Genomic DNA, 21,664 nt, shown 5'->3' on the forward strand with positions numbered 1-21,664 from the left:
TTATCACTACACTATCTCCCAGACCATGCATGAGTCTTTTTACCATTATGCTATCTACCCTTGACTAGGAGAACTTTTAAGTACACACACACACACACATTTGCCTACAGGGTTATTCCTGGGGCAAACCTTTTTTTTTTTCTTTTTATCTTCTTTATTGGATACAGACAGCCAGAAATCAAGAGGGTGATAGAGAGGGGGAGGGACAGAGAGACACCTGCAGCACTGCTTCATCACTTGCAAAGCTTTCTCACTGCAGGTGGGGACCGGGGGCTTGAACCCAGGTCCTTGCACGTTGTAATGCATGTGCTCAACCAGGTGCACCACCACCTGGCCCCTGGGGCAAACCTTCATTCATAGCTTGTGAAGCAAGCCCTCTGCAGGTTGGGAGCTGAAAGCTCGAACCAGGATCCCCGTGCAGGTCCTTGAGCTTCACACCATGTGAACTTAACCTGCTGCACTACCACTCGACCCCCAAGATATATTGTAATACTGAGTACTCAGTTTAGCCTTCACAAATTGGATCAGGATATATTAACCAAACTTCAATCATTACAAGACAAAACTTTAATGAAAATTGGTCAATGGGTATGCAATAATCCACAGGGCGAAATAGATACATAGGATTCTATTAGAAATTTAAAATAAATGTAAATGTTACATATTATCATCATCTGATTCATCTTCTTCCTTCAAAGATTCCTATTAAAAGAAAAATGGCATTAATTTTTAAATTGTTGTAATACTCTAATTCTCATTAAACATTTGTTACTATAATGTCTTTACAGGGCTGGCTATTGGATCACCCAGTTGTACATGCAACTTAAAATATGCAAGGGCCTTCGTTCAAGCCCCCAGTTCCCACCTGCAGGGGGAAGCTTCATAAGCACTGAAGCAGGACTGCAGGTCTCAGTGTCTGTCAGGGGTGTGTGTCTGTCCCCATACCCCATCTTCTCAGTCAGGGGTGTGGGTGTATGTGTGTCTGTGTCCATCCCCCTTCCCTTTCATTCTGTCTCCAATAAGAAGCCCTTAGAAATGGGGAAAATTGAGTATAACTTAGAAATTTCTCTTTAATTCATTTCTTTTTTTATTTATTGGATAGAGATAGAATTTAAGGGGGAATGGGGTGATAGAGATGGAGACAGAGAGATACCTGTAGCCCTGCTTCACCACTTGTAAAGCTTTCCCCCTGCAGGTGGTGACCGGGGCTTGAACCCGGGTCCTTGTGAGTTGTAATATGTGCGCTCAACTAGGTGTGCCACCACCCAGCCCCACTTTAATTCATTTCTTAATTGTTATTCAATTGAAGTCAAATACTTCTATTATTCAATAATTATTTCCATGATACCTTCAGCTAAAGTTGTTGATGTTGTGGCTTACCTTAGCATATTTCTCTGCCTCTTCTCTTATGTCTTTTGGTACAATTTCATGTCTTCCTTTAGTTACTGTAAATACAGTGATACAGTGATGAATATTTTAAATGAATATTAAAATGGATACTAGATTTGCAGTACCATAAAGTATACAACTTTATGGATTATGATCCATTTAATGAGGAAACTTGAAGTGTAATACCAGATATATTGAACTCAACATGTTTTTTCCACATAAGAGAATTATAACTCCCTAAATTTAGTTATTATGGTAACAATAAATTATACTATGAACTATCTTGATGTTATTTTAAGTCCTGGAGTATTCAATTTTTTCATTCATCAATTTTTCCAAGGTTAACCCTGTAAGTTACTTGGAAGAAAAAACCCAGCAAGTTCTCAGTAATACCTTAATTACATGAAAGAACGTATAAAGAAATACTTTCGGGAAGTCCAGTGGTAGCACAGCCAGTTAAGAGCGCATGACACAAAGCGCAAGGACCGGCATAAGGATCCCGGTTCTAGCCCCTGGCTCCCCACCTGCAGGGGAGTCACTTCACAGGCGGTGAAGCAGGTCTGCAGGTGTCTATCTTTCTCTCCCCCTCCTCTCTCCATTTCTCTCTGTTCTATCCAACAACAACAATAAAACAACAAGGGCAACAAAAGGGGATAAATATTTTTTAAAAGTGTTAAAAAGAAAAAAAGAAATACTTTCACTTCTTCATTATGCTACCTCCCCAGCCCAATTACAGTTAAACTCAACTTTCTAACAATAAAACAGTGAATCGTGGCATAGTCAAAGAACAAAACTAGAATGAGGGAAATGAACAATAGTACAGTACAACAAATGATAAACACAAATGTAATATAGACTAAAAGGGATATATGGGGTATATGATGCCATTTACATAAAATTCACCATACAAAACCATCCTTGCTATCGAGTTTAGGATAACGGTTACTTTGGGAAGAAGGTAGAGGATTATGATTTCAAATTAGACTAAGGGGTGACTTGGGATATGGTTTGTTGGTTGGAGAAGTAATGGGTGCAACTATGTTGTGATAATCCCTTTGTTTATTTGTATAGATTTCTGTAGGTATATAAAGAAATACAATGTATGTCATGAATATATGAATTTTAATTTTTGCATATAATTATGTAATAATATATATATAAAGGACTGGGGAGATACAATAGTAGCACACCAGACTTACATGTGTGAGGGACCTGAAGATAACATAATAGTATATAAAAAAGGAAAAAATGCATACATATATATATATATATGCCTGAGGCACCAAAAATCCCTGGTTCAATCCCCAGCACCACTACAAACCATAGCTGAGTATTCCTCTAGTTTAAAAAAAAAAAAAAAATCTGGGAGTCCAGCGGTAGTGCAGCGGGCTAAGCGCACGTGGTGGGAAGCGCAAGGACCCGCATAAGGATCCGGGTTTGAGCCCCCGGCTCCCCACCTGCAGGAGAGTCGCTTCACAGGCGGTGAAGCAGGTCTGCAGGTATCTATCTTTCTCTCCCCCGTCTTCCCCTCCTCACTCCATTTCTCTCTGTTCTATGCAACGACGACATAAATAACAACAATAATAACCACAACAAGGGTAACAAAAGGGAATAAATATATATATAAAAAATCTTTAGGGAGCTGGACAGTTAAGCGCAGGTGGCACGAAGTAAGGGTGCCGGTTGGAGACCCTAACACCCCACCTGCAGGGAGTTGCTTCACAGGCGCTAAAGTGGGTCTGAAGGTATCTTTCTCTCCACCTCTGTCTTTCCCTCCTCTCTCTATTTCTCTCTGTCCTATCCAATAACAACGATGACATCAGTAACAACAATAACTATAACAACCATAAAAAATGCAACAAAAAAGGAAAATAAATTTTAAAAATAAATAAAGTTTTAAAAACATGGCTCCCTGGGCAGACAACCCCATCAATGTATTCTAGAGCCCCACTTCCCCAGAGCACTGCCCCTCTAGGGAGAGAGAGAGAGGCTGGGAGTATGGATCAATCTGTCAATGCCCATGTTTTCAGTGGGGAAGCAATTACAGAAGCCAGACCTTCAACCTTCTGTACCCCATCATGACCCTGGATCCATATTCCCAGAGGGTTATATAATAGGAAAGCTATCATGAGGGGATGGGATACAGAGTTCTGGTGGTGGGAACTGTTTGTAATTGTACCCCTCTTATCCTATGGTCTTGTCAGTGTTTCCATTTTATAAATAAATACATTAAAATAAAAAAAAAATAACATAGGTAGTAGCACAGTGGATTAAGTGCACATGGCGCAAAGTGCAGGGACCAGCAGAAGGACCGCAGTTCTAGCCCCCGGCTCCCCACCTGCAGGGGAGTCGCTTCACAAGCAGTGAAGCAGGTCTGCAGGTGTCTATCTTTCTCTCCCCTCTCTGTCTTCCCCTCTTCTCTCCATTTTTCTCTATACTACCTAACAACAACAACATCAATAACAATAAAAAACAAGGGCAACAAAAGGGAAAATAAATAAATATAAAATTAAAAAATAAATAAACACTTAGGTAAAGACTTTCATGTCTGAGGCTCAGTGGTTCCAGGTTCAATCCTCCACACCAACATAAACCAGAGCTCAGCAGTACTGTTCTCCCTCGCTCACTAAAATAAATAAAAAATGTAAAGCATCCAGTGGCAAATAAGTTCACTAAAGAGAACTCCTTACAGCAGATAAATAACAATAGAAATGGACTTACATTCACCAACCCAGCTGAGTTCTAATTCAAAAGCTTTATCCTTCACTTCATCATGCACTATATAAATTCTAGAACAGAAAAGGGAAGGTTAACATTCATTTCATCATCTACACTGTTTATGAACTCAGCCAGTATAAGTTAGGAGAACCAGACTTAATATAAATATATTTAAAGTCTACACAGACATATAGTCTACATTATTAGGAATACTACTGATAGAAAAGAAAAACTGGCTCATAACATTCACTATAAATGATTCAATATACCTTTACAAACCAAGAGATTTTTGTTAACATACTTTCAGAGCCATAAAGATACCTCATGAAAAGCAAAAGTGTCAAATAAGGAAAAGTCATCATTACCAACACTTCCTCAGGATATGTTTTCCCTGTTAATTAACAGATTATTTTAAAAACATTTATTTGGTGGTCTGGGAGGTAGCTCAGTGGATAAAGCTCTGAACTCTTAAGCATGAGGTCAGGTCCTGAGTTCAAGCCCCAGCAGCACATGTACCAAGGTGATAACTGGTTCTTTCTCTCTCCTCCTATTTCTCATTAATAAACAAAATCTTTAAAAGTAAATAAAATAAAAACCTGAAGCAGTGCAAAGCAAATGTGTTTTTAAAAAAAACATTTATTTGCTTACAATTAATAATAGCCTCCTTAATCCTTCATTTCTAAGTAGGAACCTTTCCAAACTTTTCCAATTTATGGATATGTATATGCCACTTATGACTAGAACAATACATGGCAAGCAAAAAAAAATAAACGTAGCAAAAGAGACACTATCAAGAAATATTAAAGTAGCAAAAATAAGTTTCAAATTAAAGCTTTATATTTTTCACCATCTTACACGTTGTACTTTGGGGAATATTTAACAATGAGAAGGAAACCTAGTAATACACACCTAAGTAAAAGGCAAATAGTACTTTTTTAAATTACAAAAAGGATAGCTTTCCTATACAGATACCTAAAGATGTGCTTAGGTGGTCCAGGAGGTGGCACAGTGGATAAAGCACTGCATTCTCAACCATGAGGTTCCAAATTCAATCCCCGGCAACAGATGTACCAGAGTGATGCCTGGCTCTTTCTCTCTCTCTTCCTATCATTCTCATAAATAAATACATTCTTTAAAAAGAAAATGTGCTTAGGACTGATTTCTAGAAGTGTTTCTCAGTAAAGGAAATTGAATTTATCATAGGCAATGATAATTCATTTGTCATTCCTGTACATTTTTATATGTAGTAAGTTTTTTTAATCTAAAAAACTATCTCATAGTAAGCACAGTGGTAGGAATGGGTGGCAATAGCAAAAATAGTGAATATCTAGAAAACTTAAAACACTCAATATTTGATAGTCAGGATTACAAAAAGGACATTATTTTGCTTGATGAAATGCTCTGAAGATGTTACAGGTATTCTTTAAATAGTATAATTTAACAGAGCCCTCAAAGAAACTTCTTCCTTATTATTAAATGTAAAACCTGATACACTTAGAGAAGACAGCTATATATACCACGTTCATGTAGTTCTAATGTGTAACAGTTAAAAATGCTTTGAAGTCTCTGAAACATTGAAGTCTGCAAAGTTAACTGCAAAACCACCATTTTATTAATAGGTTTTATATATCTAATAACATCTGTATATGTTGATCTGTGAAAAAAAATCAAGTTTACCCAACTTGGTTGTTTATTCTTATAACTGTTACAAAGCATCCCATTTCATGTATCAACAAATATAAACTACTTCAAATTTTCTAAAGCTGTTTAGAAATACAGTTCTCATCTTGTTCTAAGAATTTGTTTAACAGATCTTTTTTTTTTTTTTCCTTTTGGGGTTAATGGTTTATAGGAAATACAATTGTTGGTATATGTGTAAAATTTCTCAGTTTTCATGGTCCGGGAGGTGGTGCAGTGGTAATGCTTTGGACTCTCAGGCATGAGGTCTCAAGTTCAATCCCCAGCAGCATATGTGCCAGAGTGATGTCTGGTTCTTTCTCTCTCCTCCTATCTTTGTCATAAATAAATAAAATCCTTAAAAAAAATTCTCGGGAGTCAGGCGGTAGCGCAGTGGGTTAAGCGCAGGTGGCGTGAAGCGCAAGGACCAACTTAAGGATCCCGGTTCAAGCCCCTGGGTCCCCACCTGCAGGGGCGTCACTTCACAAGCGGTGAAGCAGATCTGCAGGTGTCTGTCTTTCCTCCTCTCTGTCTTCCCCTCCTCTCTCCATTTCTCTCTGTCCTATCCAACAACAACGATATCAATAACAACAATAATAACTATAACAAAAACAACAAGGGCAACAAAAGGGAATAAGTAAATAAAGAAATAAATATTAAAAAATTCTCAGTTTTCTTTTTTTTTTAATATTTATTTATTTACTTACTCCCTTTTGCTGCCCTTGTTGTTTTATATTTTCTTTTTTAAATATTTATTTATGAGAAAGGAGAGAGAGGACTAGACATTGCTCTGGTACAAGTGCTGCTGGGGATTAACTCTGGACGTCATGCTTAAGAATCCAATGCCAAAAAAAAATAAGAAAAAAAAAAAAGAATCCAATGCCAGGGCCAGGTGGTGGCGCACCTGGTTGAGCGCACATGTTACAGTGCGCAAGTACCTGGGTTCAAGCCCCTGTTCCAGACCTGCAGGGGGAAAGCTTCACAAGTGGTGAAGCAGGGCTGCAGGTGTCTCTCTCTCTCTATCACCCCCTTCTCTCTCGGTTTCTGGCTGTCTCTATCCAAATAAATAAAGATAATAATAAAAAAAAACTTCTATTAAAAAAAAAAAAAAGAATCCAGTGCTTTGGGAATTGGGCAGTAGCACAGGTAGCGCAGCGCGTTAAGTGCACATGGTGCAAAGCACAAGGACTGGCGTAAGGATCCCAGTTCGAGCCCCTAACTCCCCACCTGCAAGGGAGTCGCCTCACACGAGGTGAAGCAGGTCTGCAGGTCTTTATCTCCCCCTCTGTCTTCCCTTCCTTTCTCCATTTCTCTCTGTCCTATCCAACGACAACAACAATAAAACAACAAGGTCAACAAAAGGGAATAAACAAATAAATATTTTAAAAAAGAAAGAATCTAATGCCTTATCCATTGTGCCACCTCCCGGACCACTCAGTTTTCTACTCTCAATCCCGTCCTAGGTCCTTTTCCACTATCATGCATCAGGACCTAATGTCCCCCCACCCCCACCCCACCCCGCCACCAAGTCCTTTACTTTGGTCCAATACACCAAAGTTAACAGATCTTGCCCAAAGAAGCAGATTGTATAAGTGAGGCAGCTTTGTAGCTCAGATAAAATTGACAAGTGAAAATTATTACTACTGGAATTTCTAAGATTTAAGAAGTTGAAAACTATCAAACAAAGCTCCAAATAAGTATACAATTTTCTCTTATCTTTAAATTCCATCACTAAAACAGTCAAAAGCTACATTCCCCAACTCACTGTCATCTGAAACTTGGTATCTCTTCCTCCTTGCTAAGAATTCTGAGAATATAAATTTACTTAAAAGTTATGGGAAGGGGAAGTGAATGGTGATTATGTACGTAAAGGGTCTCAGGCGTGGCAAATATTATGAGGTGTGTGTGTGTGTGTCCAAAAGTAATGTAATAATAAACCAATGCTAAAATAATTAAAATAATAAATATTCAGTAAGCTATTTTCAAACAAAACAGGTTCACAGAATTAAGATAAACAATAATCTCAACTCACATTTTTGCAACTTCTTTAACAACATCACGACAGGTCATTTCTTTCATCTACAGACAACAAAGTACTATATTTATTAAGCTAATTCAAAAGAATGATTTTCAGATTTTTTTTCTTTTTGTCACAAGTAGGATCAAAGTACTTTAGAACAGACTTTCTCTCCCCAAGCAGGAGTCGCATCCATGCAAGGTTCTAACAATCCTAAGACAACTTTTCCATTCATTCTGATTAACAGACAAGTACTGGAGCTCAACCTAGAAGTTTCTCCCATGTGGTGCCAGGTCTCAAACCTTGACCAAGTATATTGCAAGGCATGTGTTCCACTCTGAGTTATCTCTTGGCCCAACAAAAACTCTCAATGTAAGACTTGACAGAGTGAGTCGGGCAGTAGCGCAGCGGGTTAAGCACAGGTGGCACAAGGACCGGCGTAAGGATCCCGGTTCGAGCCCCCGGCTCCCCACCTGCAGAGGGGTCACTTCACAGGCGGTGTCTATCTTTTTCTCCCCCTCTCTGTCTTCCCCTCTTCTCTCCATTTCTCTTTGTCCTATCTAACAACGACGACATCAATTGCAACACTAAAACAGCAAGGGCAACAAAAGGGAATAAATAAATATTAAAAAAAAAAAAATGACTTGACAGACAGAAGGCCCGGCAGTGGTCTACCTGGTTAAGCACATACATTATCATGTGCAAGGACCCAAATTCGAGCCATAGCTCACCACCTGCAAGGGGGGGAATCTTCACAAGTGGTAACGCAAATACTGGTGTCTCTTTCCTTTTTTTATCTCTTCTTTTTTTCTTCCCCTTTTGTTGCCCTTGTTGTTGTAGCCTTGTTGTGGTTATTATTGTTGGTGCCGTTCGTTGTTAGATAGGACAGAGAGAAATGGAGAGAGGAGGGGAAGACAGAGAGGGGGAGAGAAAGACACCTGCAGACCTGCTTCACCGCCTGTGAAGCAACTCCCCTGCAGGTGGGGAGGCGGGGGCTCGAACCAGGATCCCTATGCCGGTCTTTACGCTTGGCACCACGTGCGCTTAACCTGATGTGCTACCGCCCAGCCCCCTTTATCTATCTCTTAATCTCTCACTGTCCTATCAAATAAAGAAAAAAAATGGGGGCCAGGTGATGGTGCACCTGGCTGAACACATGTATTACAATGTGCAAGGATGAGGGTCGAGCCCCTAGTCCCCACCTTCAGGGGCAAAGCTTTGCAGGTGGTGAAGCAGTGCTGCAAGTGTCTCTCTCCCTTCCCTCTTGATTTCTGGCTATCTCTATCCAATAAATAAAGATAATATATTAAAAAAAAAAAAAAAGGAAAAAAAATGGTGGTTGCCAGGAGCAGTGGACTGTCATTCAGATACTCAAGTTACACAGTGACTGGTAGCAAAAAAAAAAAAAGACTTGTCAGACAAAAAGTTATGCTCCAAAGAACAAAGAAACAACACAATAAAATACAAAATTCCCAACTTAAGGCTTACAGGACTGCATGAATGGCTTCATAGATACATAAAACTGTATGAAAAGTTCTGTATTTTTCTAGATGAAGGGTTTATAATAAGTAGTTACCAAACCATAAAGAGATACAGGACACCTTTGTGAACATATATTAGCAACTTTTTTTATTCAACTACTTAGCAGATTCACAGTTTATTTTGTGCTGGTAAAATCTGACAAACCTGAGGACCAAGTTGCAACAAAAATTTAATTAGTAAGTACTGTATTACCTGAAGCTTTTCTATTTCTGTCTTGGCAGCTTGCCTGGCTTTGCCAATGGCACAGCCCCAGTAACCCTGTTTTAAAGAAAACAACAATAACAAAAAATATATAAGCATTATTCAATTAAATATATATGCTATTATTAGTCATTAATAAATACCAATACTACTGTTTAAAGTCAACAGAAGGATGTTAAATGACCATTTTGGGGTCAGCTTTGGGGATTCACTCCAGAGTGATTTACAGGTAAGAGTAAGATGAAAAGACACAGAGAAGAAGGAAAGAAAGAGAGAGAGAGAGAGAGAGAGAGAGAAAGAGAAAGACCTGCAGACCTGCTTCACCGCTTGTGAAGTGACCCACCTGAAGGTGAGAACCAGGGCTCCAACCCAGATCCTTGAGCTTAGTACCTTGTGCGCTTACTCGGTGCGCCACTGCCTCATCCCCAAAAGTTTGTTTTTTTTTTAAAGAAATTTTAAACTTTATTCAGGAAAATAGAGAACATTCACATATTAGACCATGAGAGAGAGAGAGTGTGTAAAAGCTGTGTGTTGTCACTTACATGATGATAGGGGCAGAATGTGACTATTTTTAAATATAAGAAAGTACTAATTTATTTGAGTGAAATTTAGAGAAATGTCACATAATCTAAATGTTTCATTTAATTGCTATGAAGTTATAATTTAATTATAAATACAGTTTCAGATGATACAAAATTACTTACGTATGAAACACCTGATGGATCAATCATGTAAAGCTGTGCACCATCATTTGCACCGTAAGATCCTAACATGAAACTATATAAAAGTAAATTAGCACTTCCTATTACTATGAAAATATTAAAGAATACAGTGAAACAATTACTTTCTAAAAGGACAAACTATTAACATTCTACATATAATTCACAATAAGCACTTTGATAAAAGTAGTTTTTATTTATTTATTTATTTTCCCTTTTGTTGCCCTTGTTATTGTTGTTGTAGTAGTTATTGTTATTATTTATGTCGTTGTTGGATAGGACAGAGAGAAATGGAGAGAGGAAGGGAAGACAGAGAAGGGGAGAGAAAGATAGACACCTGAAGACCTGCTTCATTCCTGTGAATCGATTCCCCTGCAGATGCGGAGCAGAGGGCTCTAACTGGGATCCTTACACCAGTTCTTGCACTTGGCACCACCTGTGCTTAATCTGCTGCACTACTGCCCGACTCCCGATAAAGTAGTTTCAATAAAAACTATCACACACTTTAACTGGCTCAAAAGTCATATGGTTCTGCTAAATATTACACTTTTTAAGATAACAGAGTAGACAAAAAAGTATTGACAAATGGGAAATACAACTAGTCTCAGTGTCCAATAATAAACATGGAAAAATCAATAATGGAGCTGGATGGTAGAGCACCTCGACAGACCACAACATCACCATGCTTGAGGACCTGGGTTCAATTCCCCAGTCCCCACTGCAGGGAGAAAGCTTCACAAGCAGTGGTTTTTTTCTCTTCCTTTTAACAATTTTCTCTTTCCTCTTAATTTCTGTCTTTAACAAAAAAAGAAAGGTGGGGTGATGAGAGTAAGTAGCATAATGGTTATGCAAAGAGACTCTGAGGCTCCAAAGTCCCAGGTTCAATCCCCCACACCACCATAAGCCAAAGGTGAGCAGTATCCTGGTTAAAAGGAGAGAGGGAGTGAGGGAGAAAGCCATTCTCATATTTTAAAAAGAAACCAGTCTCTTGAATTCAATCAAGTGCAGAGTATCAAAATAGCCAGTGTCTAATTCTAAATCCTACCATTATTCCCTTCCATAGTCCATTTTACTATTAAAAGTAACTTTCAGAATATATAAGAAATCATAATTTTATATATTTTTAAAGAATTTTTTTAGGGAGCCGGGCGGTAGCACAGTGGGTTAAGTGCACATGGCACAAATCACAGACTGGTGTAAGAATCCCAGTTTAAGCCCCAAGCTACCCACCTGCAGAAGTCGCTTCACAGCAGTGAAGCAAATTTGCAGGTTTCTATCTTTCTCTCCCCCTCTGTCTTCCCATCCTCTCTAGATTTCTCTCTGTCCTATCTAACCTATTATTATTATCCTATCCAACCTATTATATATTATATTGGTGTCCTACACCAGTAACAACAAAGATAAACAACAAGGGCAACAAAAGGGAAAAAATAGCCTCCAGGAGCAGTGGATTCGTAGTGCAGTCACCGAACCACCAGCAATAACCTTGGAGGCAAAAAAAAAGGGGGGGGGAGAACTTTTATATTTTTATTTATTTATTATTGTCTAGAGGCAGAAGTTTAGAGACGAGGAGGAGATAGGGAGAGAGACAGACACCTGCAGCACTGTTTCACCACTTGTGAAGCTTTCCCTCAGCAAGTGGGAACCGGGGTTTAAACTTGGGTCTTCACACACTATAAAGTGTGCACTTAATTAGGTCCACCGTGACTTGGCCTCAAATCATAATCATAATTTTAAACCCTCAAACATATAAACAGTCAGCTGTATGATCATGACTGCCTCCTCCTTACATCTTTATTATCTAAAACTTATATTCTACATGCCAAATACACTTTATACCTATGCTGCACATAGTTCCATGCCAGTCCTTAATGCTTGAAATATATTTTAAGCGCACATGGCACAAAGTGCAAGGACCAGCGTAAGGATCCCGGTTCGAGTCCTGGCTCCCCACCTGCAGGGGAGTTGCTTCACAAGCGGTGAAGCAGGTCTGCAGATGTCTATCTTTCTCTCCCCGTCTTCCCCTTCTCTCTCCATTTCTCTTTGTCCTATCCAACAGTGACATCAACAATAACTACAATAATAAAAGAAGGGCAAGAAAAGGGAATACATAAAAATTTTTTTTTAATTATATAAAAAGAGAAATATATTGATCATTCTTTCTACATCTTAACAGCCTTTTTCTTGCCACTTCTACAGAAAGAGGCTACTTGGTGCCATTCCACTAACAACATATCTTTATCATAAAACTGTATTAGTTGTGGTCCAGGAGGTGGCACAGTGGATAAAGCACTGAAGCATGAGGTCCTGAGTTCGATCCCTGGCAGCACATGTACCAGAATGTTGTCTGGTTCTTACTATCTCTAGCTCCTATCTCTCTCATTAATAAATAAATAAAATATTTTAAAAAACTGTATTAGTGGCAGGGGCTGGGCAGTAGCACAGCAGGTTAAGCACACATGGTGCAAAGCACAAGGACCAGCATAGGGATCCCAGGTAGTGCCCCCCCCCCGCAAGGGGTTGCTTTATAAGTGGTGAAGCAGGTCTGCAGGTGTCTGTCTTTCTCTCCCCCTGTGTCTTCCCCTCCTTTCTCCCATTTCTTTTGTCTTATCCAACAACAATGGTAAACAAGGGCAACAAAAAGGGGTGGGGGTGAATGGCGTCAGCAATAACCTTGGAGGCAAAAAAAAAGTTATAATCATCTTTATATTCCTTCTCCATTTACAACTTATTTATATGCTCTATAATTTGACAGAAAAACCAGGGCAGTGCTCAGCTTTAGTTTATGGTGTGCAGGGGACTGAACCTGGACTTTGGAGCCTCGGGTATGAAGTTTCTTTGCATAACCATTATGCTGTCTCCCCCACCCTATGCTCTATAAATGTTTCCTGAAAATATTTTCTACTCTCTTTTTTCTGTTTGGACTTTGTGCCTGCATAATTTCACTGCTAGTAGCAGACTTTTGTTTGTCTGTTTTTGTTTTAACCAGAGCACTGCTCAGCTCTGGCTTATGATGGTATGGGGGATTGAACCTGGGACTATGTAGACTCAGGCATTAAAGTCTTTTGCATAACCACTATACCCCCATCCCCTGTGCATGCAAGTTTTTTTGTAACCACTATGCTATCTATCCCTGTCCCTTGGCAGACTTTTCCATACCACATAGAGAATAAAAGACAGAGAAGGAGAGACAAGAACATGGAGAAGCCCCATAGCATAACTCTACAATTCCTAAGTGAAGTGTCCCTTCTGCATAGAGTTGCCATATGATGGCTGGAGGCTTAAACCCAGGTCTTCACATATTCACTCTACCAGGAAAGCTATCTCCTGGCCCCTTCCTTCTTTCTCTCTCTTTTTTTTTTTCCTCCAGGGTTATTGCTAGGCTGGGGGCCTGCACCATGAATCCACTACTCCTGGAGGCCATTTTTCCCCCTTTTCTTGCCCTTGTTGTTGTAGCCTCCTTGTGGTTATTATTGCCATTGTTGATGTCGTTCGTTGTTGGATAGGACAGAGAGAAATGGAGAGAGGAGGGGAAGACAGAGAGGGGGAGAGAAAGATAGACACCTGCAGACCTGCTTCACCGCCTGTGAAGTGACTCTCCTGCAGGTGGGGAGCCGGGGGCTCGAACCGGGATCCTTACGCCGGTCTCTGCACTTTGCGCCACATGCCCACTGCGCCACCGTCCGACCCCCTCTCTCTCTTTTTTTAATTTATATTGGATAGAGATAAAGAGAAACTAAGGAGGAGGAAGGGAGACCTACAACACTGTTTCAGTGCTCGTGAAGCTACAGGTGGGGGCCCGACAGGTGGGGGCCCGGAGACTTGAACTCAGGTCCTATAAGGTACACTATAAATGTATATGCTCTACCATGTGTGCCACTGCCCAGCCCTTCTCTATTTTTATTTCCTAAAAACAGAATTGATGAATTTACAGCACATCTGAAAGCTTGGGAACATACTAGAGTTAAGAGAGCCCAGCACAAAGGGCAGGAGACACAATCAGGCAATACATATCAATTCAACAGCTTCCTCTTCCCATATTAGAAAATAAAAATTTCATTATGGTTATGCAAACAGACTCTCATGCCTGAGGCTCCAAAGTCCCAGGTTCAATCCCCTGCATCACCATAAGCCAGAGCTGAACAGTGCTCTGGTAAAAAAAGAAAGAAAAAATAAAATAAAATGAAAGTTTTAATTACAATGGGAAAATATATGCTAAGTCTGAAAGTGTTTCACAGTGCAATTTCAGTGAGCACCTTAGAATTAAGAACATGGGAGTTGGGTGGTAGCGCAACGGGTTAAGTGCATGTGGCGCAAAGTGCAAGGACCGCTATAAGGATCCCAGTTCTAACCCCCAGCTCCCCACCTGCAGGGGAGTCACCACACAGGCGGTGAAGCAGGTCTTTAGGTGTCTATCTTTCTCTCCCCCTCTCTGTCTTCCCCATTTCTCTGTCCTATCCAACGACAACATCAATAATAACTACAACAATTAAAAAAAGGGCAAAAAAAGAGAATAAATAAATATTAAAAAGAAAAGAATCAAGAACATGGGGGGCCAGGCAATGGTGCACCAAGTTAAGTGCACATAGTATGAAGTGCAAGGATGTGAAAGGATCCTGCTTCAAGCTCCCAGCTCCCCACCTTCTATCTAGAAACAGAATTGAAAAAAAAAGGTCACAGGAGTGGATTCATAATACAGGCACTGAGCTCCAGCAATAACCAAAAAAAAAAAAAAAAAAAAAAAAACTAAGAACATGTGATATATAATATCCACAAGTCTATGCTACTGCAATAAAACTCAGAAACTCGAGTTTCCTCTAACAGCTGTTATTGAAGGGCTAATGGTTTACAATACAGCGGTTAACACATGGGTAAAAATTCTATTTCCACATGACAGGTGGTTGCAAAGCACTGTCAACCCCAACTTAGGTCCTTTTCCACCATCAGGCACCAGGACCCCAACATCCCCTCCACCTTCCTCTTCCCTCCTTTCCTAGTGATTTTTGCTTTGGTGTCATACACCACACCCAGTCCAAATTTCACTTTGTTCTCCCCTTCTGGTCTTGTTTAAGTTCCACCTATAAGACAGCTGTTCTGTGGTCTGAAAGGTGATGCTGTGGATAAAGCATTAGACTCTCAAGCATGAGGTCCTGAGTTTAATCCTTGGCAGCACGTGTGCCAGAGAGATATCTGGATATTTCTCTCTCTCCTCCTATCTTTCTCATTAATAAATAAATAAAATTAAAATATTTAATTAAAAAGAAAAAAGACAGCTGTTCTCAGTAAAGGACTCAAAGGTAGGAGTAACTCAGTAATAAATTTTCTACATCATTTAGCAATGGCAAGCATTACAACACCATAAGTGACTTACTTTTTAAAAGCCATAAATTAATACATCTTTTTTTTTTGGCCACCAGGGTTATTTCATGGGTCTTGTTATCTGCACAATTCTACTCTTCCCAATATCTTTGTTTTTTGTTTTTTTTTGAAAGAGAAGATGAAGGAGGGGAAAAGGAGACAGAGATGAGAGACACTTGCAGCCCTGCTCTACCACTTGTGAAGCATTTCTTCTACAGCTGGAGACTAGGAATATGAACTTAGGTCCTCAAGCATGGTCATGTGAGCAGTGTCAGGTAAGCCACCACCCAGCTCCATATGCTTTTTTTTGTTTTGATTTTGTTGTTTTGCTTTTTGATTTTTATCAGAGCACTGCTCAGCTCTGGTTTATAGTGGTACAGGACTGAAGCAGGGCTTTGGAGCCTCAGGCATGAGTGTTTCTTTGTATAACCATTATGTTATCTACCCCTACCCCCTTTTGCATCTTTTTTTATTATTATTTTACCAGACCATTGCTCAGCTCTGACTTATAATAGTGCAGGGGATTTAACCTGGAATTTTGGAACCTCAGGCATGAGAGTCTTTTTACATAAACATTATGCTATCTACCCCTGCCCTGCATCTTTTTACTTTAGAAAATTCTAGACTCATGACAGCTAAGAGGCCATATTTAAATATTTACATAAAACTGATAAAACTTATTCTTAGCTTTCCCCACAAATAAAAATACCAACACTTTGACAAAGAGAAAAACAACTACAGAAGTGGAAATATAATTTATTAACAGTTCATACCTGGAGTCTTTTCCACTATGCAAAATTTTATTTCAATATGCTGTTTTATTTCATTATGTCCTAGTCTTATTTGTAATACTTATTATAGCCATGGTAGTTCTAATTTTTACCAGTTTACCAAGTTAAGTTAAAGTGTCAGGAAAAATAGATACTGATAGTACAAAATGGCTCAATATCTCGAAATTCATACCTGCAGCCAAAAGGTCTAACAGCACTGTAGAGTGTATATGCATGGACATACATGGCCACTCTGTCTGCAAGATGCTATGGGGAGGAGAAATAGAAGAGCTTAATAATAAACCTCTATTAGCAAAAGAAAACTCTACATATCATCAACTTACTTTTAGTGGAATGTTATAGCCAAAGTTTGATCTAAAGTTGGAAGCTTCATCTCTTGCTATGTCTGCTAAAGAACGAGCATCTGCCAACAAACCGGCTACTGCCTGAAAGAAAGTACCATATTAATAGATCAATGTTCTCATCGCATAGCAAAGAAAGTCTATCTGACGCAAAAGAGACGCTCATGCCTGAGGCTCCAAAGTCCCAGGTTCAATCCCCCTACCATCATAAGCCAGAGTTGGTCAGTACTACTCTGGTTAAACAAAAGAAAATGTATCATGTTAAGGCTGATTAGTGTGTGTGTGTGTGTGTGTGTGTGTGTGTGTGTGTGTTTTAGGGGAGGAATTATGTTTTAATAAGTATCCAATCAGAAATAAAATGTGTGGGAGTCGGGTGGCACAAAGCACAAGGACCCACGTAAGGTTCCCGGTTCAAGCCCCCGGCTCCCCACCTGCAGAGGAGTCGCTCCACAGGCAGTCAAGCAGGTCTGCAGGTGTCTGTCCTTCTCTCCCCCTCTCTGTCTTCCCCTCCTCTCTCTATTTCTCTCTGTCCTATCCAACAACAATAACATCAAAAACAACAACAATAAAAACAAGGGCAACAAAAGGGAAAATAAATAAATATAATAAAATTTTTTTAAAAAAAGAAATAAAATGTGTGAGCTTTAAGGTCTCTATAAAGAAACATAACACTCTGATGCTTAAGTGGAGAGTTATTAATATAATTGGGAAATCTGCCAAGTATAATTTCATTTTATCCAATCAGAAGGAATCTATAGTAAATTCTCCTTGTCAGGAGGACCTAGGTGGGGCATTAGAGTATTTTGCAAAAAACTGAGCAATTTTACACATGTACTAACAACTATATTTACTATTGACTGTAAACCATTAATCCCCCCCCCGTAAAATATAAAACAGAATGTAGTTATTTTATAGTACTTGAAATGAGGTTGAAAAATAAATTTTCTTAAGTGAAAAAAAAATAAAAAGGGTGGGAGTAGATAGCATAACGGCTATGCAAAGAAACTCTCATGCCTGAGGCTCCAATGTCCCAAGTTCAATCCCCCACACCATCATAAGTCAGAGCTCAGCAATGCTCTGGTTTAAAAATACCAAATAAGAGGGAGTCACGTGGTAGCACAGCGGGTTAAGCGCACATGGTGCAAAGCGCAAGGACCAGCTTAAGGATCCTGGTTCAAGCCCCCAGCTCCCCACCTGCAGGGGAGTCACTTCACAGACAGTGAAGCAGGCCTGCAGGTGTCTCTCTCTCCATTTCTCTCTGTCCTATCCAACGACATCAATAACAACAATCAGGGCAACAAAAGGGAATAACTATTAAAATACCAAAAAAATACAAAAAACAAAAAGAAAGGAAGGAAAACACCTTCAAGTTTAAAAAACAAAAACAAAAACAAGCTACAGTTAACCCATGCACTGAGGCACCTAAGGTAATTTAGTGAATTAAGCTGCAAAACAGTTAAGTCTTGGTGAAACATTTGTCAAAGTAGTTCACAGGGGTTTTTTTTTGTTGTTACAAAATTGTATGATTACAATGTATAGTTCCACACCACACCCACCAAGGAAGTTCTGTAGCCCCACTCTTCTACCTCCCAACAATAACCACCATAGTTTTTACAAGCATTACAGTTTGCTAGTTCAGTATTAATTAAATCATAATACATTCCTTTCTGTGCCATCATACTATTTAGAAGCTGCTGTTATGATTAAAATAAAAATATATAGAAGCTGGGAGATGGCACATCAGTTTGAGCACACACATTACTATGTGTAAGGGACTCGAGCCCTGGCTCTTCATCTGCAGGGGAGAAGCTTCAGGAGCAGTGAAGCAGGTCTGCAGGTATCTGTCTTTCCTGCTATCTCCCTCTCCCCTCTCAATTTCTCTGTCCTATCAAATAAAAGTAGAAAGAAAAGCGTTTTAATTATATATATATATATATATCATTATAGATACATATACATATATATACTGCAAAATCTATGTAGAACAGGAAATGCATACATCTGATTTGTTTCCAAAGTTTTTTACCATTCAATACATACTACAATTATAATTGTTAAAAAAAAAAAAATTTTCCCACCAGGGTTATTGCTGGGGCTTGGTGCCTGCAGTGTCCACTGCTTCTGGTGTCCATTTTTTTCTTTCTATTTTTTATTTGACAGGTCAGAGAGTAATTGAGAGGGGAGCAAGACAGAGAAGGGTGGAGAAAGACAATTGCAGAACTGCTTCACCCTGCAGGTGGGGAGCAGAGGTTCAAACCCAGGTCCTTGCACATGGTGATAAATGCATGTAACCCAATGCAATACCACCCAGTCCCCAAAAATAAATTTAATTCACTGTATGTGTATTCTTTTGCCCAGCTATTGTGTTTATAGGATATAAGCTCCTTTAATGGGGCACTGATTCCTACAAGCAACACAAAAAGTAAATATTCTTTGATTCTCAAAGTCTTCAAATTTGATTCTCATTCTTAAGCCTTCACTGGTATTCTGTCCTTCCAAGATCTCTTTCTTTTAAACGTAACTTCTTACCATTCTTCTTCCCTCTTGTTATCTAAAGGCAACTTGGTTTGTCACACCTATCTCTAATTGGACTATAATAATTCTATGGCTAAGCAACCCAAGAGGTGGCTCAGTAGATAAATTATTCACTATGGGATGATCTTACTCACAGACAGAAGAGAAAACACAAAGAAGAACTTGGACTGGAGTTGGTGTATTGCACCAAAGTTAAAGCCTCAGGTGGAGGGGGGTTCAGGTGCTGGAAGATGGAGAGGACCTATTGGGGGGTTTGAATTGTTATGTGGAAAACAGAAATGTTACACATGTACAAACTATTATATTTTGTTTTATTTATTTGCCTTCAGGTTATCGCTGGAACTCTGTGCCTGCACCAGGAATCCACTGTTCTGGAGGCCACTTTTCCCATTTTGTTGTCCTTGTTGTTATTGTTGGATAGAACAGAGAGTAATTGAGAGAAGAAGGGAAGGCAGAGAGGCGGTGAGAAAGAAAGAGACCTGCAGACCTGCTTCACTACTTGTGAAGTGACCTCTCTGCAGGTGGGAAACCAGGGGCTGAAACCAAGATCCTTAGGCCAGTCCTTGCGCTGTGTGTTTAGCCCAGTGCACTACCACCTGGCCCCCTATTGTATTTTATTTTACTGTTGATTGTAAACCACTAATTCCCCAATAAAGAATTTTTTTTTAAAAGGGGGCCTGGTGGTGGTGCAACTGGTTAGGCGCATATATTACAATGCACAAGGACCCGGGGTCAAGCTCCTGGTCCCCCACCTGCAAGGGGAAAGCTTCACAAGTGGTGAAGCAGTGCTGTAGGTGTCTCTATATACCCCCTTCCCTCGCGATTTCTGGCCGTCTCTATCCAATAAATAATAATAATAAAAAATAAAAAGAAATTAAAGAATATATATTGACGTGGTCCGGGAGGTGGCGCAGTGGAAAACCATCAGACTCTCAAGCATGAGGTCTTGAGTTCAATTCCCGGCAGCACATGTACCAGAGTGATGTCTGGCTCTTTCTCTCTCCTATGTTTCTCATTAATAAATAAAATTTATATATATATATAAATATATTGAACTCTCAAGCATGAAGTTGAGTTCGATCCCCAACACAGCCATTTGCCAGTGATACTCAGTTCTCTCTTCTATCTCTCAAATAATTATCTTAAACAAATAAAAGTAATAATCTTTTAATTTTTTCCCCTCTATTTGATAGGACAGAGAGAAATCAAGAAGGAAAAGGGAGGCAGTGAGAAAGACATACTTGAAGCACTACTTCACCAGTTATAAGGCTTCTCCCAGTGCAGGTGGGGTCTGGAGGCTTGAACCCAGGGTCAAGCATATTGTAAAGTGTGCACTCAACCAGGTGTGCCATCATCTGGCCCAATAACGCTATTGTTACTGTGCACTGTCCACAAACTAGTAATTCTGACTGCTCTCTGCTGTGATCAGTTTATGCCTCAATGATAAAAAGTAAAGGGTGGACCAGGTGGTGGTGCACCCAATTAAGCACACACATTACAGTGTACAAGGACTCAGGTTCAAATCCCTAGTACCCACCAACTAGGGAGAATCTTCAGGAGAGGTGAAGCAATGCTGTAAGTGTTTTTCTATCTCCCACTGTCTCCCCCCTTCCCTCTCAACTTCTGTCTCTATCCAAAATAAATACAAAATATTTAAAAAATTAAAGGGCCCTTGGGGGCTGGGCAAGTAGAGCAGTGGGTTAAGCGTACATGGCACAAAGCACAATGACTAGCATAAGGATCCTGGTTCAAGCCCCCAGCTCCCTACCTGCAGGGGAGTCACTTCACAAGCAGTGAAGCAAGTCTGCAGGTATCTATCTTTCTCTCCTCCTATCTTCCCCTCCTCTCTCGATTTCTCTCTGTCCTATCCAACAACAACAGCTATAACAACAATAACAACCACAAGGACAACAAAATGAGAAAAATAGTCTCTAGGAGCAGTGGATTCGTAGTGCTGGCACCGAGCCTCAGTGATAACCCAGGAGGCAAAAAAAATTAAAAAATTAAAGGGTTCTTTTTTAAAGGTTCTTAAAATACTTTAATATACTTCAGTTACTTCACAAGATTATACAAATGAAGAAAACATTTTAATAATTTTTTTTTTACCAGAGCACTGATCATCTCTGGCTTATTTTTATTATTTAAAGTTTATTTATTTATTTATTTATTTATTGCCAGAGAACTGTTTAGCTCTGGCTGATGGTGGTGCTGGGGATTGGACCAGGGACTTTAGAGCCTCAGGTATGACGGTCTCTTTGCATATCCATTATGCTATCTACCCCTGCACCCTGCCCCAACAGAACTTTTTTTTTTCCTTTATTGGGGGAGTAATGTTTTACATTTGACAGTGAATACAATAGTTTGTACATGCATAAC

At 39.6% G+C, this 21,664-nt stretch overlaps 1 protein-coding gene across 2 annotated transcripts in view; it reads right to left on the bottom strand.

The window, feature by feature from the left end:
• Positions 1-549: 549 nt before the first annotated feature.
• PSMA3 (proteasome 20S subunit alpha 3) overlaps positions 550-21,664 on the bottom strand; it is a 31,431-nt gene continuing 10,316 nt past the window's right edge. For both annotated transcript variants that reach the window (XM_007519249.3, XM_016186499.2), the window contains exons 4-11: positions 16,736-16,837; positions 16,585-16,658; positions 10,249-10,321; positions 9,536-9,601; positions 7,817-7,863; positions 4,111-4,178; positions 1,381-1,445; positions 550-702 (exon numbers count right to left, since the gene is read on the bottom strand). In XM_007519249.3, coding sequence (XP_007519311.2) covers positions 658-702; positions 1,381-1,445; positions 4,111-4,178; positions 7,817-7,863; positions 9,536-9,601; positions 10,249-10,321; positions 16,585-16,658; positions 16,736-16,837 — 540 coding nt within the window. In that variant the 3' untranslated portion in view covers positions 550-657. The remainder of the gene's footprint in view (positions 703-1,380; positions 1,446-4,110; positions 4,179-7,816; positions 7,864-9,535; positions 9,602-10,248; positions 10,322-16,584; positions 16,659-16,735; positions 16,838-21,664) is intronic.

This window comes from Erinaceus europaeus, chromosome 16 (genome assembly GCF_950295315.1).
Source record: "Erinaceus europaeus chromosome 16, mEriEur2.1, whole genome shotgun sequence".
Lineage (NCBI taxonomy): Eukaryota > Metazoa > Chordata > Mammalia > Eulipotyphla > Erinaceidae > Erinaceus > Erinaceus europaeus.